We start from the raw sequence: 25902 nt of genomic DNA, 5'->3' as shown, positions 1-25902 counted from the left end.
TTGTTAAGCGACTGCCTTCGGCTCAGGTCATGATCCTGGAGTCCCGGGATCGAGTCCCGCATCGGGCTCCCTGCTTGGCAGGGAGTCTGCTTCTCCCTCTGACCCTCCCCCCTCTCATGCTCTCTGTCTCTCATTCTCTCTCTCTCTCAAATAAATAAATAAAATCTTTAAAAAAAAAAAATTAAAAAAAAAAAAAAAAAAAAAGAATTAAGACAGAAGTAGAAAGCAAGGTAAAGCAACGTGTTTCACCTGGAAAGTAATTTCAAAGTCTAGATTCACAATGGAATGTTGGTTCTATTTTTCATGAAAAATGGTAAAGTTGAAAATATATGCCAGCAGAACATAAAAACTGCACCCAACTATAATGAGAGAAGCACATTTTTTTTTTTTTTAAAGATAATTGATGGTGAATTCAATCCAATTCCCCATGGCTGGGTTGCCTGGAGTCATTCTCGACTTTATTATCACACAATTTTTCTTGACTTAGTATCTTGAAGCTTTGTGGATAAAAAAAGTCTAAGGAACATGTGGCTGTTACTATGAGTAACGACTTTTTCTTTTTTCTGGCCGGCTCTCTGAGTAGTTTATCATTACTTGTGGCAGCTTTTAAACACAATCTTATCATCTATCTTCATTTTCTCTTTTGTACAGTAATTCCAATTGTCTTTCATTAATTTTTGCACGTTAACCTATTTGGCTTAAGGGGAATTCTCAACCTCAATATTAGTACAAAAAAGAAAATTGCATAAGAACATGGGAATTTTTCTTCTAAGAATCATTTTGAGATGCTGTTGGCATATGAAATAGCATCCCAAATGGGAGGATAATATCCTTGTTAATCAAAAAACTATTTAAAAACTCAATTAACAGAACATTATGCTATATAATTAATCTTCATTGCATTTCAATGATTTTGGTCCCATCCCCCCCACAAAGCACTTAATAAGTCTTTGGATTTTATAGTAATAATCAATAGGGTAAATTTCACAATATAAAGTAAGCTAGCCATAGCAGATGATCAGACACTTTTCCTCTGCCAGCAATAATTAAGTCAACATCATCAGAAGTCTCTTTTATTCTAAAGGGCTGGATATGCAGAGCCTTTAAGTAAAACTTCACCAGTGAAACAAACAAAAAAAGAAGAAACATTCATGTGGTCTGGCTTTCAAGAAATCAGGGTTGAAAAAAGTAAAGCAAACAATACAGACAGTTCTGAGAAAGAATTAAATTACTGAGAATCTGGAAAAACAGATGAGTGGAGATCTGGTCATGTTGAGATAAGCCATGCTTGAATAGCCCCAGACTGGCTATTTCAGAAGTGCGAGTGTTTAGATTTGTACACTGGCTTTATAATCAAGGGAGTTTGGGTTCATATGTGTTAAAAACTTTCCCCCTCTTTTCAGAAGAGTAAAATAAAATTCACTGTAAAGACTTAGAAAGGAAAAATGAGAAAAGGAGCAAATCTACAAGACACTCCACTTGCACGATCCAAAATTAATCATGATAAATCTTTCTGTGTGTTTCCTTTCTGTCTTCAAAAACACTAATATATGTCTGATCCTATTACATACATGTGAGCAATACCTTGTCAGTGCTGGGGATAGGCAAAAAAGCAAATCCCCGGCTTCTTGACTTATATTTAAATGTATATTCCTCCTAGGCAGACTCACACGTGGAATGAAATGAAGCGCTCTCCAGCTTATTTGCTTGATAGAGGTTTTTCAATTTTTATACACTAACCCTCTTAATTGTGACGCTATTCAATTAGCACCCTTTAGTATATGATTTTATTCTGAATTGTTCTGAGCATAGATGGCTTCTTTCAGCAAGGGTATTATGAACCTTAAGAGCAGGTCATTCCACTGTGTAAAGGTTTTACGAAATTAATACGGAATTTGGCTCTCTATCCAACCCCCTATGTCCTCTCTCTGACCTATTTCTATCAACTCCCCCCTAAAACAACAAACGGTATAGGAAGAGTATGGAGGTGGAGAGAGAGAAAGAAATCACTTCTTGGTCTCTTCTTTGGTAGGTCCCCCTCTCTTCTTTTTTTTTTTTTTTTTAAAGATTTTATTTATTTATTTGACAGAGACACAGCGAGAGAAGGGAACACAAGCAGGGGGAGTGGGAGAGGGAGAAGCAGGCTTCCCGTGGAGCAGTGAGCCTGATGTGGGGCTCGATCCCCCCCTCTCTTCTTGACCTGCGCTCCTGGCCAAGAACTTGATGGTGTCAGAGAGACACGGCCATCTCCTTTACCAACCCCCAAATATATTCAGGGATTAGTAATTTCTATTCAGTATGCCAAAGTCATAGGGATGGCATGTTGAGTTTTCTGAAATGTGTTCCCAGAATAACACTTAGTGAATGTTAAGAAAGGAAGTCAGATTCTAAAAACACCTGGAAATCATCTGCATTAGTCAAAAACTACGGATAATGGGTCTCACGTAATTTGGTCATAAATTTGTTATTTTTAAAAAGGATAAGTGCTATATACGGACGGCCTACCCTGGTCCAGGCACTCTGGTAGACATCTTGCAAATGCAGTTTGGAAGTTTTTCAAACAGCTCGCAAGGTAAAAAGAAAAACTGAGCACAAGAGAGACTGAAATACATGGCTTGCTGACATATCTCTGCAAAGACCAAACAGGCAAAGTGACCTCTACGTACCATTAGTAGACAGAAGGAAGTAGGCTGCATTCTGCTGAGGGAGCCATCTTATTTTATTGATTTTTTCTTCTATTTCTAAACTCTTCAGGTAATCGAACTCGGGTTCATGGCTCTGGAATGTGCTGTAAACATTGTATTCACCCCTACGATGAACCTGATTTTTACTCTGTAGGGAGGGAAAAACAACACACACGAAAGATGAAATCACATAAGCCAACTGCAAATTCACCAATTCCTTCTTTTTTGGGGCAGACTCACTGTGGTGGGATGGGGCGGGCCACGTCAGTGTAGAATGAGGGCAGAACCATGGCAACAAGTTTACCTTAGCTTACTGGCCTCCCCAGCATTTGGTCATGCACCCCTATTGGTCAATACTGGCATCTCCAATATACAACTATTTATAAATTATATGCAGGAACTTCTGCACTAATATATGGTGCCCACAGCATATACATAGAAATAGATATTAAAATAGGACAACTTAAAAATACATATAAATAGAAATTCTAATCTTTTCTTTGGACATCTTAATGGATGTCTTGGACACCCTTCAGAGTGAGCCATCCCACACCGAAGTCCACACGTCTATTAATCCCTCACAAAGACTCCAAAGCTATGGCATCTGCACCTTTCGCTAGCCTTTTAAAATCTCACCAGATCCTCAGAGAACCTCTGAGAGGTCGGCAGTGCAGGGAAATGGACAAAAGAGGCTCAGAAGTATTAAAATGACCTCTCCAAGGTCACACAGCTTATACACAGCAGATTTGGACATCAGATCTCTCCCTCCCCCCATTTTCTTCTGGCACGAGTGACAAAACGGACATGTGCGCAGAGACGCCACCGGAGTCCCTGGGAGGACTGTCAGACTCTACCCCCCACGTCCCCCCATCTCCGTTACGCACAGTGAGCACGGTGCGCAGAGCAGGAACTACATTAAGGATGCTAGAATGAAACTTTAAAGGAAAGGATCTGCAGAAGGGGGCAAGGGTAAGAAGAAGGGTGGAGAGGAGGACAAAGAAGGTGTTAAAGAAACAGGAGAAGGGGAAAAAAGAAAAGGGAGTTTTTATTTCAGGTGTTTTAGGACCTTATTACCAAGAGCTTCCAGATTCAGGCTTTGGAAAACTGTGCTCACAAATTCAAATTCAGGTCTTACTGAACATGTGTCGTAGAAGCATGACTCTGAAGAAAAGGCTCAATTAAAAAAAAAAATCATATTTCTGGATGGATATTGAACATTCAAACCCAAGTCTCCATTTACTCAATTTGATGGGTGATGGTGCTGATGGCCTGTGTTGAGCATATTTGTGAGGGTCCTAGGAGCAAATTGTCCAGGAGTGGAGTGTGCCTACCGAGGAGTCACTCACAGAAGTCAGAAGCCAGCCTGACTTAGATGTTGTCACCTGGCTTTGTTTCTCAGGCTTCGAGCTCATTCCAACCCGAAGCCTCGCCACAAAGCAGAACACTCAACTGTATGCTCCTCTCTTCAACATCTATTTTTTATTGAACAAAACCACCCTCCTTTGGAATACGTGTTCCTCTTCCTTCTACTACTGACTCAAGGCTTCTCAAATATTTTGGTCAATTAAAACAGGTGAAACCTATAAATAGCTAACGGAAATCGTGGAGCAGATTATGACCAGCAACATGCTGCCTTGGGTAATTTATGTTAAATAGTGGCTCTGGTTCTTCTTTAACATCACTATGGACCTAACTGGATTTTCTTTTAAAATGGAAGAAGGTTTGAAAATCAGTTTTAAAAAAGGACTTTAAATGCTGATATCCTGCTTACTTCAGAGACAGCCAGTCCACCTTAACAATAAATTTATAGGAGTTCTGATTTGCTACCATCCAAATCAGACTGTCAAGTGTGTGTAGTATGTGCCAGACCAATTAGCACTAGGCAGCTCTGGAAAAGCAGGAAAAATTCCAGGTCACGAAGAGCTATTAGTTCCTACTTGCCAACCACATTTTCATGTTTCCAGGGCCAGTGGAATAGGCCGGGTGCCTGATTTAATGCTGAACACTTGAATTTAGACAGAACCCCGAGGGATCACGATGCCCTTATAGAAATTAATTGCAAATAATGTGCAATTACCAAATATATCACCTCTAAATGAGGCTTTCCTTTTTTTGAGGGGAGGGGAACATAAATGGCTTTGAAGCACAAAGCAGGCTTTCAATTGCTAGGGAAGTCTCTCGTGAAACCTTCCTCCTGCGCCGGGCCTCCCCCTGCGCTGGGCCTGGTGAATCTCAGAGGCAGGCGGTAACAGATGGGAGAGGTCCTAGAACATACACGGGCCTGCTGGAAGCTCCAGGACCATGCCAGGGGAGGCCAAGGAAATCAGATTGGGCCGTAATTCTGTTCTGACAAAACAGAAGCAGACACCAAAAAAAAAAAAACACAACTCAATTTATATGAAAAAGAGAAACAATTCCTAGTGGAGCCCAAGTCTCAGGAGGAAATGGGCTTTTTGACATTCAATTCACTGGAAGTTCGAACTCCTGCTCAGAATGCACACAGCACTGAGCTCCAGGGACCTCTGCAACCCCTACAGTAAAGCACAGGCCGCGTGCATTGCGGAGATGTCTTTTTGTGGGATTTCACTCCCTTTGGTGGGGTGAGCTATCACTTTCTTCGCTACTGACCCCAGGTGTCCTTTTCACATCTGTTGGCAAAGAGCTATTTTTTTTTTCCCTCCTACGTATTCTGTAGGAGCACCTGAAACCGGGAGACTTAATTTCAATGGCTGGAAGAGAAATCCCACCTAAAAAGGAGTTCTCTGCTCAACACACACCCATGGAATTTCGCAGGTCAGATGGGAAGTGGGGTCGTTTTGAATGTGCAACACCCAGGTTGGGAAAGATCAGGCCTGCCCAGAAAAGGCTCTATTAATCAGGTACTTTTAGGAGCCTGAATGTGGAACTGTTGATGTTAATGACTTTTTGGCAGTTTTTAGTTTGCTAGCAAAGCAGCAAGGTTAAGGGCGACACATGAGGATTAAGGAACAGTAGGAGGCCTCTTTTAAAAGAAGAAAATGGGCATTTTGCATTCACTGCCACTTACCTCCTGCTCTCGTTGAAAAATTACAACCCGACCCCCCTTGTCCCCTGTCGCTAGTAATTCTCCCGTGTGGTTGAATTCTACCGTAGAGATAATGTCAGCTGAAAAGGAGAAGACAAAGGCAATTAAAGTAACTGCACACTTACTTTGAAACGATAGATAATAGATATACTTTTCTGTGCATTGAAGGGCTCTGGGCTTTGTCTTTGCAGTGGAATTTACAAGGATTTGATGCTCTGTATTTTAAGCGCCACGAGAAGTGGCATTTGAGAAAGTCAATTTCCTAGATGCCCACACTGCATGGTGGGCTCTTGGAACATCTGGAGAGAACAAAAGGGGAAAGCACATGCAGACCCTTTTGTCTGGGGCAAGAGAAAACGCATTTCTTTAATGGCTCCAGGAAATGGTAATTTTTTTTTTTTTTCCCTGAGAATTTCTATCAACCCCCAGACTTTTTACCCACCCAGGATCTTTTGCATTCTCCTTCCTTCTACACAGAGAAACTTCCCCAAACAGGTTTCAAGTGTGGCTATTCAGAGGCGGGCTGAGGACTGTGACGCACCAGGGCTGGGGGGAGGGGAGGGTGTCTTGAAGCTCAGACATGGAAAATGAAGGGACCCCACAAATGCTCCAGCTTGACCCACGCTCCCTCTTTCCTGGTGAGCCCAACACACCCTTCTGGAAGAGCACGGCCTTATTCCAACCCCAGGAGCAAGGTGCTGAGAAACAGGGTCACGAGGTCAGAGGGGAGAGGGCAATTTGTACTCCGTATTTCAGAACAAAGAAAATACACAGGCGCCAGGAACCCAGATCACAGATAATTGCTGAAGGAATGCCAGTCTGCCAGGTCTTTCTTCAACCCTGGTTACCCCGGAGGAACACGGACAGGTAAATTACCTATGATTGGATTTAGTAGGGCTATTTTTAGAAAAAATGTCAGAAGTTAATTCCTCTGCAATTATTCCCCTGCAGGGCTCCAACAATTGCTACCAAGAGTGCAAATGAGTTTGAAAAAAAAAAAAAAGAGGCAGGGAATTATGATGGTAGCCTTTGACAGAGGACCATTCTGAAGATTATGTCCATGTGAGGAAAGCAAAGGGGAAACAGTGAGGTGGAAAACTAAGGCAATTACCCCTGAATAATTCAAATCTCAGATCTCACTTTAATATCATCATTTCAGGATTTTCTTTGTATGCCTGATTTATTCAGGTAAGTAGTGTAAAATTCTCCACTTTGCGTGTAACTGTCCTGTTCCCTATACGAAAACGCTTCTAATGGTCGTTCTTTGTGCACAAGTAAAAAGAGTAAGCACAAGTGACAGCCGCTTTCAAGCAGGGCACATTTAAAAGAACAATTCATGACTTCCTGTTTTGGCCTCTTAGATGTCTGACCCCAGGGGCAGCAAATTCAAAGCCCTACAGAGCCATGAGGTGCCAGGGTGTGAAGAAGTAGAAAGCCTGTGGCCCCTCTTAAGGGTAAGTGGCTACTCAGCTTACGCCAATTGTGGATATGAAATATTTCATGAGTTACTAGATTTTTTTTTAATAAGAAGTTGGAAATGCGGATTTTATGCAAAATCTCTTCAATTTTCTATATTGTCAACTTTTTTTTTCAAAGCCATGACATTAAAAGAAATAATCTCGTCTGTGGGCTGAAAATGTTTTGTGAGTCACGAGTTTATAACTTCTGCTCTACCAAGTCTTTCTTCAGAAAAGGCCATACCATTCCTTACTGATGATCTCAACTAGAAATCTAGTCTGTCCACTCAGGAAGACTCCTCCAAATGAACGCGACTTCAAGGAAACACAACCTAAGCTGTGTGGTTACTCAGTTCCTGTTGGAAGTTCAGAAGCCCATTTCGGTAACAAGTGCCCATTGCCGAGTAAGCAAGCCCAGCAAGGCTGGGAAGCTGGGACCACAAGTGAATTCTTAGACCACTTTCCTTTGTTCGAGTTTATGTATCTTAGCAAAGCACTTTCACGTAAAGACGAGAGAAGGAGGCTGTTCAGTGTTTGCAGCCGCCTCAGAATGCCCTGGGAAAAGCACTTGAGCGCTAGGATATACTTCTAACACTAGTTCCTGCTTCTGGCTTTTCAGTGAGGGGTTAGCAACGGGGTTATTCACGAAGCTTCCTGACTTTCACAGAACCTAAAGCAGACGGGGCTGTTTCTTCTCACTTCAGGCTTCTGTCAGGTACCTCAGTATGAGGCAAAGCTCTCAAACTACTGAAGACATAAACACCCCCCAGAAGGAAAGAGCGGTGGGGAAGCCCAGTGTACAGGTTACCAGAGTCACGCTTATGTCCTTAGGGCCAATAACTGGCTAAACTGCAGTCTACACCCTTCTTAGCTGCAATGTTGACACAGACTCCAGAGTTCTAGAAGGTGCACTGGAAACCAAAAGATGGGCCTTCCCTTTTAGTGAAGCTGGGTATCAGAAGGAAGAGTTAAGTATACCTTTTCCAAGGTCAGTCTCTGTCTCAGTCTCCAAGAAAACGTTACTCCAAGGGAAACAAAATTCACTCCCCACAGAGATGACATACATACACATTTGTCCTTTTGTCCAGACTCTCTGTGAAAATGTCTTCACTCTCCCTTTCAGGGGTACACAGGTCAAAACAAGGTAGTACTCAAGCTCACAGCTGAGCCACATGATCCAAGCTAGTGTTACTAGAACTCTGCGTTTTGAGGGATCCAGGCATGGCTCCCGCAATAAAAATGCCCCATTTATTTTCCAAGTGTTATAATTATCTGTGCTATGCCTTCCTCAAGAACTTGTAAGAGAAAGGGTGATTGGCATGGCAGGATTCTCACATTCTTTAGTCCTCCAGCCAGGACCTTAGCTTTATTTTAATCCTGCCACTCAGTTGGTGTGGATGTTAGCTTGTTTATATCCAGCTGTTGTCTACCTCCCTTCAGAGCACAGGTCACTGCAGCTTGAGTTAATACCTGTTTTGAACTTTCATGTTTCCTGACTCATTTATCATGGCTAAGCCAGTAGGTGTAACCAGAATACTTTACTGCCCCATCCATCTCTGCAGATCTTCATCTATGACTGTTTAATAATTGATGCAAACCTCATGAATCACCCCACATTCCAATTTCAAGATACCCAGACTTCTGATACGAATACTCTTGTTTGCAACAGGCTCTTGGTAGGGCACTTGAAGTCAGAAAAGCCATGCTGCTCAAGATAAAATAACTCTTGTTGAGTATAGAGAAGACACGGCGAAAACCATCAACTAGCAAGCCCTATGACAATAACTTCATCTGGAATCACGGTCAAAAGAAATCAATTCATCAGGTTCAGTATGACTTTTACCTTTAACTGACACGTGTATATGACAACTCATTTTATCAAATGCCGAGCCGAATCACGCCGTTTTATGAAAAGCTCTAAACTGGAGCATTTTCCCTCTGTTCCACAGAGATGTGGATAAAGTGCATGTTTTTGACTAAAAACAAAAACCAGAGGCCAAAAGTAGTTATGGAGGTCAAATGTAGTTAACATGATTTTTTAAAAGGAAACCCTGGGAGGTAGGACGTTTGCCCTGTTCCACATTTATTTGTGCTGATTTAATTTCCACGAGACGGTGGCCTGGTAACCCCATTTCTAGTGCAATAGGCACTGCTAAGACTGAGTTTTTCTTTTCTAAAATCCATCTTTGCATCTTACAAAGGTTCCAGACTAGTAAATTCATACATAAAGTCTCCATTTACCTGAATAATAGAAACTGACTTGGCCATTATACGCCTGTGATTAGGCTGAAGAAATGGAGGGAATCCCCAGCACATGCCCTAGTCTCTCACGGTACCATGCTAGGCTGCAGTCTACACAATGCCTGGGCTGAGCACAACGATTAGGCGATGTACAATCCAAAGAGCAGGGTGACCGTTTTGATAAAATTCTGGCTCAGTTTAAACCTGGAGAGGACCTAAACCCAAATCCTCTGGTGGGACAAGGCTTTACTGACCATGTCAGGAGCACTGGCCTCTCCGCATCCATCACAGAGATTCAAATGAGAAGGTAATGCAATTTAGCCTTCAGAGCCCATTAAATGTTTTATCTTTCATCTCAGAAACATTTGGGAGGTAATACTATAAAGTCATTTACTCTTCTTGTATCAGCTGGCCAGTTCTGCCCACTCAATACTTGGCTTTCTTTTGGATGGTAAGTTGGGCTCTAGGCAGATTGGTCTGCTTCTTTAGCAAGGATGAGGTGGTGATCAGCCAAGATGGAAAAGAGGTGTCACAGTGGATGACAATGGTGAAATATGGGTAGTTGTTGGAAGGTTTGGGTTGAGAAGGATTTGGGAGGTCACATGCAGGCGGAAGTGCTCTGATTAATTGGCAATGGGCCCTGCGTTCCGCAGTGAGGGACAGGGGGCAGCGCGTTCACCCTCTGTGGTCACTGCATAGGGGCTTGTAGCTAGATTGACAGTGACTTTGCGACTCATTAAATAAACAGGGGAGTCTTAGGCTCCCAGCGGGAATTAAAATTACTCCTTCCATCTACATAAAACCGTGGCCTCCTTCTTGGGTTCTGGGTCACGGCCCAAAGTCAGCATCCATTTTCTCAGAGAGGGTTTTCTCTGTTAAGTTTTGATAAATGAAATAGTGTGTTGGAGTATAGTTTCCATCAAAATAGGGGGATAAAAGGAGGTCTGGTTATGGCCAAACAGGATATGCCCAAGTACTGCTACTGGGATTGGGTCAAAATGGCCTAGGTCTTGGAAAATTTTAATACACTCTAAAATTAAAAAAAAAAAAAATCAGGCAATAAAACAGTAGGTGTGCAATGACTGCAATTTTTAAAAAGTATTCTCATTTTAAAATATATCTTTTTTCACTGGTAAAGCGATATACACTTATTAAAACTCCCTTTAATACCAAGATGATACTTAAAATATAAAATGAAATTTCTCTTACAATCTGACTCCCCGGAAAATAATAATTAACTCCTATAAGTACACACACACACAAATAGTCACAGGCCAAAGACTGTCAGCCAGAGTCCAAAATGATGTTTTAGTGTAGGATGTGAATGATTTAACTTATTTTCTTACAGTCTTTTTCTAATTTTTCAGGATTTTCTAATTTTTTTTTTATCAGGACCATCCATCTTGAACAATTTTTAACTTGTAAACAATTTTAATTGATTTTCAAACTGAATACAAGATTTTTAGCATTTATCTCAGTGCTTCTGTAGACTTAAAAAATTTCTTTTTAAGTTCCCAGAGAGTAAAATTCACTCTTCATGCCATATAGCTTTATGGGTTTGGATCAGTGCACACAGAGGTGTATCCACTACACCCAACCATGATATAGAACGGTTTCCAAATGTTAAAAACGCTATGTAAGTACAGAGGCTTAATACTATTGGTCTCTAGAGATATGGCTCAGCTGGGAACCAATGCTCATTTCTCACTAGTGAGAGTCAAAGATTTTATTTTTTAATCATACTATTTAGATAATATCACTGTTTAAATTTTTAGAGTGGCAGGAAACTAAACTCATCAACATGCCTTTGTTAGCCCGCATCACAAACTAGGTTTATGCGTGAGGTTTTCTGCCTGTGGATTCAAAGTTTTCTTTGTAATGAAACAGGATTATGCTTCAGTCCTTAGTTCAGGAGTAGCATTAGCTTCTTGGTACTATTTCTCACGTTCCTGTAGCTCAGTTCTAGTGACAGAAGTAGTAAATATCAAGTGCTGAGCAGTGAAAACAAATGGATCTAATTTTGCTCGCTGATTTTGTTTATTGGCAAGAGCTGCCCAGGGAGAAGGATTCTGATATCATAGCTGGGTTTGCGGGGAGAGTGTTGAGATCAATTGGTTCCGTCTGGCATGGGTATGGAAATAGCCAGTACACATGTCATGTGCTTGCTCTCCTGACCTTCTGTGTATCATAAACACTCACTGACTGATCCAGACTTGATTCCTTTGTCACCCGACCAGTATCTGGTATTTAGACACTGAATCCTTTTCCTTTCATTTGAATGTAATTAATTCTGTGCATATTGGTTTTAACTTCCATCTGGCGCTGGTATTCCTCCTACATGAAAGAAAGCGGGTAGAAGGGTCCAATAGCCCCCGTTCCCAAGATCTTTTCGCAAGTGCTGCTTCCTATGTAATGGCAAGCACAGTGCTGGGAAATGGGCATGGTTTCAATGTCAGCCCGCCTGCGAAGACCAAGCATATTAAGGGCAAGTAATGTGTTGTGACAGATACTCTCGGTTAGCTACTCCTACCCAGTGCCTTTCCTCCTTGCCTGTTTCCACTATAGAGGCTGAAAAATCCAGATTCTTGCTTCCCAGCCTCCCTTGTGTCTAGGGGTGGCCATGGGACTGAAATATGGCCTGTGAGGCACACAGGCAAGTCTGCTGGGGGGCAAGGAGGCAGAGATTCTGGGAAAAAGTTTTTCTCCCTGAATAAAAGGAAGAAGGAAGTGAGGAGTGGCCTTCTGGCTATACTGACATACTCTTTGCATACTACTGCTTTCTTTTTCTTTTTCTTTTTTAAAGATTTATTTATTTGAGAGAGAGAAAGAGCATAAGCAGGGGGAGGGCAGTGGCAGAGGAAGAGAGAGAATCTCAAGCAGACTCCCCACTGAGTATGGAGCCCGACGTGGGGCTGGATCTCACAACCCTGAGATCATGACCTGAGCCAAAACCAAGAGTCGGATGCTCAACCGACTGAGCCACCCAGGCGCCCCCATACTACTGCTTTCGCATGTGATTTTATGTGGCCATGATACATGAAGCTGTAGCAGCCATCATGTGACCAAGAGGTGACAAGCCAAGAGGCAGAACATGACAGATGGAAGAAAGGGACAATGTCCTCAGTGACATCACTGAATTGCAAAAACCTACCTCAGGAAGAGCCTGTGTCTGAACTTGTTAAACAATACATACCAAGTGGTTTAAGCCACTGCTAGATAGATTTTCTGTTATTTGCATTTAAATGTACACTAATAGACATGTCTTTCCATCTTTGTTTTCCTCATAGCACTTTGCATAGGGCCAGACTATTAACATAAGTTGAATTGGAAAAAAAAAAATGGTTCTTGGTCCTGCAGCCTCTGTGCACCAACTCTCACACACACATTTTCATGTCACTTTATCACATGACCAGTGTTCCTTCATACTTGCTTAGTTCCCAGCATTGAGGTGGTTTGTTTCTCCCCCTTACCCTGTGTGGAATGGTACATTACTTGTTCGACCATTCAAATATGAAAGCAGCCTACTGAGATAGAAGCATCCCCCCGCCCCCAATTTATCATGGTGTCCATCATAAAATTATGACTTCAAAGGGACCGAATCATGCTCTCTGTAGGAGCCAAGTTCTCCCGGTAAGTCTGGGGAGCCCACCATGCTTGCTGAGCTGTGAAAATCCAGATGGTGGGAAGCCAGTGAGTAACAAATGCCATGTTATTTCTATTAAAATGCACACAGCTTCCCCACACTGACCAAATCCCCAGCACTAATGGGTATGGGACGACTCAGGATATATGGGTTGATGGAGACTGCCTTTCATTCAAAATAAGTTCCTACCACACAGAAGCTGAGAAGAAAGAATGTTCCTGTCACTGGCACAAAACCTGCCCAAAGGGCAAAGTAGTTTTAAAAATTCTAAGTCCTCCAAATACAGAAAAATCCAGTGGGAAATTGGTAGCAGTCCAGACTTCCCTATAAGGCTGCTTGGTTTATAGTGGAATCTGCTGTCAAGGTATCTACCATCTGTTACTCATTATTACAGAAAGCAGAGGAGTAATTAACTGCTCAGGCAATGCAAACTCCGTCAATCATTCAAATCTATTACCTCACAACATGGGTCATCTAGCACGGACCCCAAAGTTAATGGGACTCTGGGTCCAAAATAAGAAAGTTAATCACGACTGTGGGTCTATATAGGAGATTTAGGGCAGGCATCGTGCCATCCAAACACACATAACGTGGAGTCTGTTTGGCATGTCTTTGGTCAAAAATTTTGCTGGGCCAGAGGCTCTCAAGTCAAAGATATGGCATCTGCCTTGTGGGAGCTAAACATCCGCATGTTTGTGTGTTGGCTCTAATTTTATGTATTTTGGGAAGCCTTGTATGACTTCTCCCAAAACCCAGACAGCCTCCTTTACTTGGCAGCTCCAGGCTCCCCATTCTTCTCCTTCATAACAGTCCTCACCACTTACCATTAGCACTTACAACAGTAATAGCACCATTTTAAATGCCTTTCTCAGTCTCTGAACCATGAACTCCATAAGGAACTTATTCATCATTGAGCTTAAGCTTAGTGTCTTAATATATGATGGATGCTTCTCCATTTTTTTCTTTAATCTATCACTGAATGAGAGCTATAGAGAATCAACACCAATGTGGGCCACCATATAGAGAATAACCTTAAACAAAGTGTCAACAAACAAAACATTTATGCTGGTAGAATGTAAGAAACCTATTTTAAGGGATGGGAAACAATGGGATGTTCTTATTTTGGAATGAGTATTTTATGACTTTAGAACCACATAGATTGATCAGTAAAGAACAGGTTTCATCCTAAAAAGCCTTTGTCATATTGGCAGGGATTTAAGGGTCGTATGAATCACAGGAAGAGAAAACACCAAAAGAGTTGGTGAAGACAGGGTATCAGGAGAGGGCATGGAGGTAGCAATGACACACCCAAAGTAGATTTGGAGCAAATAGGTCTGAAATGCAAGGAATCTATTTAGTGAACACCTACTATGTGCACATCATTGGGCTGGGTGCCAGGGATATGGTATAAACAAAACACATCTGGTCTTTGCCTTCAAGAAGCTTTCAGCCTTGAGGACTGGGAAGCAGTGTAAATAGGGATATGGTAAAAAAAATGTTGGAAAAGAGGTTGTTCAAACACCCTATAATGGAAGTCTTTGAGCCAGAGAGTAAGATATATTTGACCTAGAAGGCAAGAGGAAGTCATTACTGAAACTTATGGTAACTCACATGTCATCCATATGCCTGCACCCAAGAAATCTCCTAGGGGTGCCTGGGTGGCTCAGTTGGTTAGGTGGCTGCCTTCAGCTCAGGTCACAATACAAGGGTCCTAGGATCGAGCCCTGCATCGGGTTCCCTGCTCCGTGGGGTGTCTGCTTCTCCCTCTGCCCCTCCCCCAACTCGTGTGCACGCACGCATGCTCTAATTAAAAAAATACAATCTTTAATTTATTTTCTCTAAAGGACAAATTGAACAATAAATACAATATGTCTGTGTGCTAAATTCTAGATAGGCCTAAAGAATGAAAGAAGAATGTAGTAGGACAAGATCTGGATTTTTCCTCCTAAAACATGAAGTTTCTATGTCAAACACAATGAAGATGCTGCTAACGGTTTACAAGGTATTATACAATGATGATTTTTCAATGGTTTTAACAAAGAAAATAGAAAGTATTGCCAAATGTGCCATTTACAATTCTATGAATCAGTATTTTTCTTTCTCTCGTATCCTCTCTCTCCTCTTCCCATCCCCCTCCCTCCATTCTTCTGTCTCTCGCTCTCTCCATGGCTGGGAGTTGTGGTGTTCTGAAGATTATAAAAAAATATTACTCTCAAGGTGCCTGGCTGGCTCAGTTGGTAGAGCATGTGACTCTTGATCTTGGGATTGTAAGTCTGAGCCCCACGCTGGGTATAGAGATTACTTAAAAATAAAATCTTTAAAAAAATATTACTCTTGAGGCACCTGTGGCTCAGTTGGTTAAGTGTCTGACTCTTGATTTCGGTTCAGGTCATGATCTCAAGTTTGTGAGATTGAGCCCCACATCGGGCTCTGCGCTGGGCGTGGAGCCTGCTTAAGATTCTCTCTCCTTCTCCCTCTGCCCCTCCCCCCCCAAAAAATTACTGTCTCTTGGATATCTTTATTTTAAAACACTGAATACAATACTTTACACATAGCAGGTAAACAGTAAAAGATAGCATAAATAAACTAGTGTTGATTTCTATCACCAGCATGACCCAAAACTTAAAAAATATTCTTCGGGCAAAGGCACTATAGTACATCCTTACTGCTTTTTTATATCCACTGAAAACTGGATATTTAAAAAATCCATTATATTTGATATATTTGATTTCATGTTCATGTGACAATATAGGTATCAACAAATAATATAAAATGTAGAAAAATCAAGATATACTAAGTGTTGGCAGATTTAGTCATAATTCCATTTATTCACTCACAAAATATTCAGTGACACATTATGTGTCGAACACTACTCTAGGTATTGAGAATACATCAACTAATAAAATAGATAAAATATTTGTCCTTATGGCACTTACATTCTACTTGTGGAGAAAAAATAATAGTCAATGAGTATAATAAATTGCATCGCATGTCATGTACTTTGGGAAACAAACATAGCTGGGTAAGGGACATTAAGAATTCTGGAGGTAGGTGGGAAGCTTAGATTTGAAATAGGGTGATTGAGGGAGATCACGATGTGGGTATCTGAAGGAAGAGTGCTTCCTTCCGACAGGGAACAGATAGGGAGAAGATCCTCAGAGAGAAACATGCATGTGTCAGCAAACCTGTGTAGCCAGAGCCCTGCAAACAAGGGAAAAATGAGATCAGACAAATGAGAGGTTCAGGTAACGGAGAGCTTCGTAGACCACGGCAAGCCCTCTGGCTTTTCACTAAAAGTGAAATGGGCACAGCAATGCATAAATGGTAAATTCTGTGTTATGTTCCTTCGATCACAATTTTTTAGAAAGTGAGAAAAAATGAAATGGAAGGCCGCTGGAGGGGACTGAGCAGAGGAGTGAGATGGTCCGATGTGCTATAAGTATCACTGGGGACAGACAGCAGAGGGCTGAAGGAGCCTCGGAAGGGTATGGCCACAATCCAGGTGAGAGGTGAGGGTGGCTCACACCAAGGTGTTGGCAGTGAGGGTGGAGAGCAGTAGTCAGATTCCGGATGCATACTGAGTCAACTTCACCGGATTTGCAGATGGACTGGTTACAGGTATGAAAGACAGGATTCAGGATGATTCCAAGGTTTCTGCCCCCAGAGGCTGGTATGATGGAGCTGCCTTCACCGAGATGGGAAGTCTGTCGGTGAAGCAGGCATTTTGGGGGGGGAAGACCAGATACTCTGTTCCAGGCGTGTGAAGTATGAGGGGTTTATAAGTAAAGATACTGAGTAGATAATTGGAAACAAGAGTTTAGAGTTCAGGAGGGGGTCTGAGTTGGGGATATAAACTTGGGAGTTCATTAGCATTTCAGATGATATTTAAAGCCATGGGATTGGATGAGATCTCAGGGAGTGAGTGTATGAAATGAGAGGAAAGCCAAGGGCTGAACTTTGGGGCACTCCCAACATCTAAAAGGTTGGGAGAAAAAGAAGAATCAGGAAAAGCGAAGAAGGAGCAGCCGGTGAGAGAGGTGGAAAATCAAAAAAGCTGAGTGTCACGGATGCCAGTGAATTGCAGAGGAGAGAGTGATCAGTCATGCCAAACACTGCTGATCTGCAAGGTAAAAGCCTTCAAGTGACCTTTGGATTTGAACCATGGAAGTCACTTTTGATTTTGTCAAGTGCGGTTTCTATGGATCAGTGGGGGTGGGTTTGGTGGAACCACGGAATGGGTTTCCGAGTGAATGGGAGGAGGGGAATGAGAGGGAGTGACTGTGGACACTTCTCCTCAGGGAGTTTTGCTGAGAAGCCTAGCAAAGAAACAAGGCAGAAGATGGTAAGGGAAGTCAGGTCAACAGAGTGTCCTTTTTTATCATAGAAAGAGCAGCATGTGTATATGCTGATGAGAAAATTTCAGCAGCTAGGGAAAAATGAATGGCGAAGAAGAGAGAAGGTCAAACTTCTGAATGCATGCATGCATGCATGAATAAACAAGTCAGTACCCAGGACTGGTCCACCCCTGAGAGATGCCAAAAGATGGTCAGGAAGAAAAATGCCATGGAAACCCTATCTTCATAGAAGGTTTAACAGGATTCTCAAAGCATTTAGTATTGCAAGAATTTCTCCAATAGACCAACATATCAGCTGTCCATGCGATCACCCTGAATCAAAGAAAAATCGCTTGGTTTCCTTTTTGTTTCTTCTTCCCTTCCTGCTCGTCCTCCTCTCCTCTTTCCGTCTTTTTCTTCTTTCCTTCCTTCCCTTTCTCTCTTTTTCTTTTTTCTATCCCTCCCTCCTTCCTTTTTCTTCTGAGGCCAGCAGCAGAAAGGACTCTCTTCCTTCTGCTGCTATGCAGCTCTAGGTTCATTACCTCCTGTCGACAGACTGGATGGAAGGCTGCTCACCTGCATACACTTTAAAATGCCAAGTCTACTACAAGATCACTCCCACATGGGTAGGCTGACCTCCTCATGGCCTTTCTTGAGTAACTTTCACCATCATTCCTAATATCGCATAGAAAGAAACAAGTCTGTCAGAGGGGAAAGAAAAAACCCACACTCTCATCTGGCCCCGTGGAAGATTTATAGACACTTTGCAAATAGCCAGACCCAGGTGATGGTGCCAGGAACTTTCCAAGTGATTTGTAGATCTCCCTGCCAGGAAGTCAGTCTTCAGTGGAAAACTCTAGCTGAACATTCCTTTATTATGGTGTGACTGCGGGAGAGGATCACAACTGTCATGCAAAAGATCTGCTGAAATTAACTAGCTATTTACCTGGCCTTGAGATATTTCAGCCTCAGAAAAATACCACTATCGCAATTTTTCTTTGAAACAATGATTTACTGAGCTGGCCTACTTCGTGCCAGGCATAGTACTAGACGCTTTACCTGAACTCTCTTCCTTAATCTATATTATTAGGCTCATTTATCGAACACCTCCTTTGGCCAGGATCTGTGCTTTGTGTTTTATATGATGTCATTTAAGTGTCACTCGGACTCCACGATTTCAGTCTCTTCCTCCATTTTTCAGATGGGGAAATGGCTCAGAGAACTGAAATAACTTGCCCACATCTGGAAGGCTAATAGGGGAGCTGAGATTGGTACCCAGCTCTAGTCCCAGAGCCCATGTTTGCTACTTGCCTTTTGAGTCCCGCTTCTATTCCCTTTGCCTTCTATTATTTCTCATCCCCCTCCCTTTTGTCGGTCATTTATTTTTTTTCCCAATCCTTTCTTCATCTTTCACTCATAGTTACTTACAGGCTTTATTTCTTAACATGGCAGAGTGGATCTTCTGGGGTCAGCCTTAATTTTTCCATCGGTCTGCCGTACTCCTTGTCACCCACCTGGCATTTTAGCAACTTTAACTCTTGGACCCTATGCAGATACAGTCTGTGATGACCACCTGTGAAGCAATTTCATTTTTCCCAAGACATTCTTTCTATTACTTGTGCCTGCTGACAAGTATGCCCCTTGAGGCTAAGGTCTTATTCATTATTTTAGTCTAGGGACACAGCCTAGGGACTGGCACTTAGGAGGTTTGCACAAAATACCTGTTTAGTGGCTGAATGAAAAATGGAACACACGAATCCTTCAAGACCAACTCAAATGCCACCTACTCCATGAAGCCTTCCGTGAGCTCCCCTGACTGGAACATAATCCCTTCCTCCACACAGCTCCCCCCGTCTCTGGACTATTCACATGTACTTATGTGAATAAGTACATGAATAACTGAGAATGTACTTGCTCTCTTTCCTTAATGAAATGTATTTCATTAAGGGCACAGTTCCTATTTTACTCATCTTTGGCTCCACCAATAAATTCCATATAAAACTTCACTAACTTAGCATCTTCTCATTGGGCCATGACTCATGTTGGATTATGGTACAAATGTTAATAGAATGCTTCAGTATCCTGTGTGTGTGTGTGTGTGTGTGTGTGTGTGTGATGTTTCTTTAACTAGATGATAAGTTCCCTGAAGACAGAATCATATTTATTTCTTTAATAGATAACATCTTTATCAGTATCTAAGATCTCAGAGCATAGATGATATAAATAGTGCACACTTGGAGCTCTAATATTCTCAATGGGGACAGCTGATTGTTGGCCTATGTAATGCATATCACAGTTCTCCCCTAAAAAGAGAGTCACACATGCTCCATTTCTGGCTACAGCTTATTATTGTTGTTTTAAATGGTTCAGGACTATAGGTTCATGGCCTGGGACATATCTGAAATAAAACCAGTACTTGAGAAATCAAGCGCCAAGCCCATTTTCAGAAGCACTTCCTCTAAGCACAGCAGATGTAGAGGAGGGGAAATAGGAACATATTTCCATGTCTGTAAGTACTCTACTTTGGGGGACATTTCAAATACTGATTCCAACCACCTAAGTTATTGCCCTTGGGGAGTATGGAAAAGCTGAGGGCATGAAAGAGCCAGTAATTGTTAAATGCAGTAGCAAAATTCCTTTCTATCCAACACATACCAAAGCAGGTTCTTAGCCTTGATTGTGATGCATTGATTATTTCCTGCAAAGTCCATGGGAAGAAATTAAATATCAATATTTTATCAGGTCATAGAAGAAATAAAACCGTTAAACACTCAAGATATAGACTTAACACTGGCCACAATCTCAAATCTTCCCCTGAAATTAAATCAAAAGTAAAATGTACCAGGAGCCATTTTAAGGAAACCATTGGGAAATACAACCTTCTGGTAATTTATCACTAAGGAAAAGTTGGGAACTGGCCTTTTCCTGCCACTCAAACCTCATCTTAAATCATCTCCCTGACTCCCCATCTCACTATATTCTAGCCCCGCCAGTTTGCTTTCAGGATCTCGTAAATGCCATGCTTCCTCCCACTCTGGGGTCTGCAAACATGCTGCTCTCTGCCTGAACTACTCTCCCTCCCCCTTCTCCTTGGCTAGCATCTACTAATTTTTCAAATTTCAGCTTAACCAGCACTTCCTGAGACAGACCTTTTCTGGCAGCCTGTGTTAAAGTCACTCTACATTGCTCTACACCACCCTCTTCTTTCCCTTGAAAGCATCTACCAGAATTCCTCATTATAGATTTGTTTGAGTGTTTATTGTTAATGTCTGTCTCCACTAGAAGCCTATAAAGTTCACCAGGGCAGGGATCATAACTGATTTTTTCACCTCGCTATTCCTGGCCCGCAGCCCCATCTCTGATACATAATTGATGTTCAATGAAAGCATGGTTTTTCTAGTATATTTGTTAATAGTTACTACCTCATCACTTGGGTTCATATTCTCTAATATTGTTCTTGCACGCATGCATGCACGCATACACACACCATACACACATTTGGTTCTCAGTTGAATTGGGTGTAGCAGACCTGTACAATCATGAAAATTTAAAAACCAAATAAACCTTCCTCATTCTCTTTAAGATCTTCATTTGCCTTATTCTCCTAAGCTAATCATACACATGAAAACTCATGCACCGTAAAATGTATACACACCCTTCTGATTCTTAAATTCTAGCCCTGTCTAAACCAGTCTCCACCCTGTTCAATTTTCAGGAAGAAAGAGAACAGAACACCAGAGACTGGGTGGGAAGATCTTTCTATGCCAAGAAGTCTGACCTAGTGAACTATTTCAGTCAAACACGCAGTTTGAATTGGATTGCCCGATTGCTGAGAAGGGCTTCCCAGATTAGACGGTTCATTAGTGGCTGAGCCAGTTTCTAGGACCTGTCAGTCTTCACTCGGCATGCCTGCAGTTAGCAAAGTGACAGAGTGAAGGCTGCTTGAGTGACAGGTGCCGGTGAGTCACATGGAATAACACGTGAAAGAGCAGGTTACCGAGAGGCACCAGCCACACCCTTAGGCTCAGGATCCCTGGTGTACACAGCTGAAAATGAGGCTTGGTGTCAATGGAAAACTATTTGCCGAGCACCTTCTCTGTGCCTAATCCAGGGTGTGGTTTTGAGAAGCTATGCTGTGAGGTAGTCAACAGCAGTCTCTCAGCCCTAGTTTCAATTCCATCATCGCTGGGCAGAATTCTTAACTTCTTTCTCCCCACTATTTACCTAATCTGTACAATGGGGGTGGTATTATACTAAGGCTGAAATGAGTAAATTTATGCAAGGCACTTAGCATGGACCCACACAAGCAGTAAATAAGGATTCGAATAATGCTTTACCCAAAAGTAATATAATGAGTGGAGGACAACATCAACTTTAGATGTCAGAAAGACCCCATTCAGCTTTGCCATTTATAACAGACATGCCTCTGGACAAGTTACCTGAGTTCTCTGAATCTCAGTTTCATTATCTGTAAAATCACATGCTACAGGTACCACTTTGGTAGAGTGCTATGACTAAGGAAGGTCAGGAGCTGAGCATGATGCTTAGCACACCGTAGGCACTTGATAAATAGGATCACGTGTTATTTCTCCACATGGATCACTACCTTGGATCCCAGAGAAGCAGAGCAAGGCCCCACACTCGGCATCCCAGGACCAAACAGTCCAGAGAACAACTGCAGTATACGGTCGTATCTGGTCAGCGGGGTTGTTTTCTTGGACACCGCAATGTTAGTCCACATGAAGATCTCCAATTTGTGGAACAAGATGCTTACATTTAGAAATTATGAAGTTGAGTATAAACAATGCAGATTTTCAGTTTCTTTAGAAACCAACAGATTGGTCTCACTGGACAGGCATTCCCACACAGCCACTCCTGGCGTGGGCTGGGAGGTAGCTGCCTCCTTTAGAAGGGCATGAGGTCTTGAATTGACCTCATCTCCCACCACTCCCTACTGTTCCCCAACCTTGAGGCCAACTGTCAGCTCCCCTTTGTCCTCCTAAAGTTGTTCTCTGCCGCTCTGCCTTCATTTTTTATGTTACTTGGCTTCAGTAGGCATCTGAGTTAGCAGTCGCTGGTCTTGGGCGCTTGCTGGCATCCTCTGGAAATGGATACCTCCATGAGGCTACAAATAAGGAAGCAACCCCTTTCTCCATAGAGCCTGAGGCCATTTGTCTACACCGGCAAACCAAAGTGTAGAATGAGTCAATTCCACAGCTAAAGGCTGGCCTCTCCATGGAGCTGAGCACATCCTCAAAGAACAGTCTCCCACCCAAAAGCTGGCCCCATAAATTCACAATTTACTCACCCCGAGTCTTCTCCAGTTCCATTTAGACTGAGGGTAAAAGATATGGGACAAAGGTTAGGGGTGCTATACAATAATGCTTTAGAGCTGAATTTTCTAAAATATATCCTATGGGTTATCAGTCCCTCAAGATTCTGATCCATGGGTGAAAGAAGTCAAAATACTTTTGGGAAATAGCTCACACTTTATCTCACATCTTGGTAACTCATCTGGGCAAATCAGTAACTCAGAAATCTATACGAAACAAGTTCATCCATAATTCATTCATTTAACAGATATTTACTGAGCACCTACTATGTGCCAGAAACTCTTCTCGATGTTGGGAATTCAGCACTGATAAACAAGAATGCTGAACTCAAGTAACTTATTCTAGCATGGAATGAAGAAGGATGCTTCACTCTGTTTTAAAATTTATCTGACTATACAATGTTCCTGGGAAATACTGCTATATGCATATTGTAGGTGACTTGCAGAACTTCCAGAGGCCCTTCATGATAAAAGCATGGTGGAGATTTTCCCCTATGAATGCCTAACAAAGTAAGCCCACTCCAGAACCCTTCTCATTCGGAGAAATACACAGTTTATTTACTGAGAAGTCACTGAACCCACTAGGGCAGACTTCTGTGGGAAGAACCACAGGCTCACCTGGAGTCTCAGGTTTGGCCAAGGTTTTTTTTGAGAATATCACACAAAGGGTTAACTTGACTTTCACCTCCAGAGTGGAGTGTTTTTCTCTGCATCTAATACGACCCAGTTGGAAATGTATTTGTTTTTTACTGTTTAATCTTCTGCATCACCCACTGTTGATTAGATTTAATTAATTTATGTTTCTAATGAATTTAGAAACTCACAGTGCTGTAGCAGGAACATTTTCAGACAGCATCTGGCCACCAAATGGATTGATTACCTTGTCTGCAAAAGTCTTTCAAACATCTGGGGCCTGATTTTGTGAAACATCCAGAAGCTCTTTCAGACGTAAGCAACACCCATTGAGGGGAGAGAAAGGGTACTAGAAATAGGTAGGTTTGCTTTGACTTGTAAATCTGGATTCTGGCACTCCCCCAACATGAAATCACAATTTGCTGCTCATTGGCACAGTTTCAATGGCGCCAAATAGACTGATCTGAATCTATTTTGTTTGACATAATCAGAATCTACCAAGCCCAAGCCTAGGCTGCCGCCCTGTGAACCCCTTTGGCACTTCCTTCCATGAGGAGGCTCCCGCTGATCATTAAGATGAAACATTTATAGAAAACATTTAGAGAGAAGCACTTTGCTCTCATTCATTCAACAAACATTATTGGGGGCCCACTGTGTCTGGCACTGAGCCATTGCACCTCTTCGTTAGCTGCTCTTGGCAAGAACCCTACAAGGGAGGCAAACATTTTTCTCCCATTTTCACAGATATGACCAAGTACTATACAAAAATAACAATTACTAACACTCATATCAACACTACTAATAAGGGATACACAGAGAGACACACACACTGGACAGGATATGAAGCACTTTATATGCATTAGCTCATTTAACCCTCACAATGAAACCACGAGGGAGATGTCAGTATCATCCCCATTTTATGGTAAGAGTACTGAGGCGCGGGGAGATTATGTGACTTGCCCAGAGTAACCCAGAAGCCTTTGGCAGCGCCCTGGAACATAGGGAGTCTACCTGTGCTCTGAACCACTTCACATTACTAGGTCTGCATAACATTTTTGGAAGACCTACTGTGTGTTAGACACTGCCCTAGGGGATTTGCTGCATTACATTTTCGTCACTCATATCCTATACAGTGGGTAGTACGATTTCCAAACACGGAAGCTGAAGCCCAGAAACATGAACTTACTAAGGTCACAGGGAGAGTTAGTAACAGGCCTAAGCCTTCACTCAGGTCTGCAGGGCTACGAAGGCCACGTTCTGCCTACGGCTTCACCTGCTCCTAGACAAGAGGGAAAGGGGTGGTGTGTACCCGGGAGTGTGCTCAAGGCTGTGCAAGGAAGCCTGCTGGTAACGAGTCAGAGCAGCGGGGTGGCCTGGCAAATCAGCACAGCCTAGACCACTCCAGAAAAAAGGAGATAAAAATGTACAAAACCTAAGAAAGTCACTTCATCTTAAAGACGGAGGTGAAAGATGCTGGAAGTCTCATCACCTGACTGGTTTTTCTGGCTCAACTTCAAAGAGAAATGACGGACAACTCGGTGGGCTGCTTACAATAAAAGCAACAATGAAAAGGTGTGCCACAGTAATCATCTGAAATGTTCTGAACGATAGATACTGATGCACAATCAGGTGGCCAGGATTACATGCTGGTGTTGAGAAGACCTGGTGTGACATGGTTCCTGTGACAGAGGATCATTTACTAGGTCTGGCTACTTCTCTCACTTGAAAAGCCCCTTGTCTGCGACCATTCTCCTCTTGCCCAAGTCTCTACCTCAACACGGCCACCTGTCTTCTTTGTTCCTTTGTACATGCTCCTTCTCTACTTGGACCCATTTCCATCTCAATCCCCGCCTTGGTATGGCTCACCTCCATTTGTCCTCAAGCCTCAGGCTGGGCATCTGTTCCTCCGGGAAGTCCTTTCTGACTTCCCTATTCTAGGTTAGGTGCCCCTCTGAGGTGCAGCCTGGGCTTCCTCCTATTTCAGCACTTGCTACAAGGGAAAGTAACTGTGTCTCGGTTTACTGGTCTTCTCAATGAGAGTGTGTGTGTTAGTTACGATGGTAGCCCCAGTGTAAGGGTATGGTACACAGCAGGTGTCCAACACATACTGAATGGAATGGATGGATGGAGGGATTGTGAACCTTATAACGCCCTCTTGGCTGGGCTCCCTCTTTGAAATCTCTCACCTTCATGCTCCATGCTACATCCTAGAAGTCATTAATCTGGACTTTAAACCTCCATCATGTCGTCTGCTTTTTTATTACTTCCCTTGAACACTCATATACAAGTCGGACAGTGGTATCTGGGGGATGGGGAGGAGTTCAGTCAGAGGGGGCACGGAGTCCCCAAAGTGTCCTATACCTTGATCTTGGTAATGGTGATGTCAGTGTATAGGGATGTAAAAATCTTCCAGCTAAACATGAGTAAACAACGCTCTACTCTAAGTAATCAATACTTTAGTATAAATAAACAGATCCTTTGAAAGCTCACTGTGTTGACAGGATAATATTTGGA

The 25902-nt window shown here is 42.5% G+C and overlaps 1 protein-coding gene across 7 annotated transcripts in view; it reads right to left on the bottom strand.

Annotated features, from left to right (window-relative positions):
• Positions 1-25902, bottom strand: part of PPP2R2B (protein phosphatase 2 regulatory subunit Bbeta) — a 445379-nt gene that overhangs the window by 107672 nt on the left and 311805 nt on the right. For all 7 annotated transcript variants that reach the window (XM_032404428.1, XM_032404431.1, XM_032404429.1 and 4 more), the window contains 2 exons: positions 5731-5828; positions 2667-2832 (listed from right to left, as the gene is read on the bottom strand). In XM_032404428.1, coding sequence (XP_032260319.1) covers positions 2667-2832; positions 5731-5828 — 264 coding nt within the window. The remainder of the gene's footprint in view (positions 1-2666; positions 2833-5730; positions 5829-25902) is intronic.

The sequence above is a fragment of the Phoca vitulina genome, unplaced genomic scaffold, assembly GCF_004348235.1.
Source record: "Phoca vitulina isolate PV1807 unplaced genomic scaffold, GSC_HSeal_1.0 scaffold6, whole genome shotgun sequence".
Taxonomy (NCBI): Eukaryota; Metazoa; Chordata; class Mammalia; order Carnivora; family Phocidae; genus Phoca; species Phoca vitulina.
The sequence above is the reverse complement of the archived record's forward strand: the minus strand, read 5'-3'. Positions and strand labels throughout refer to the sequence as shown.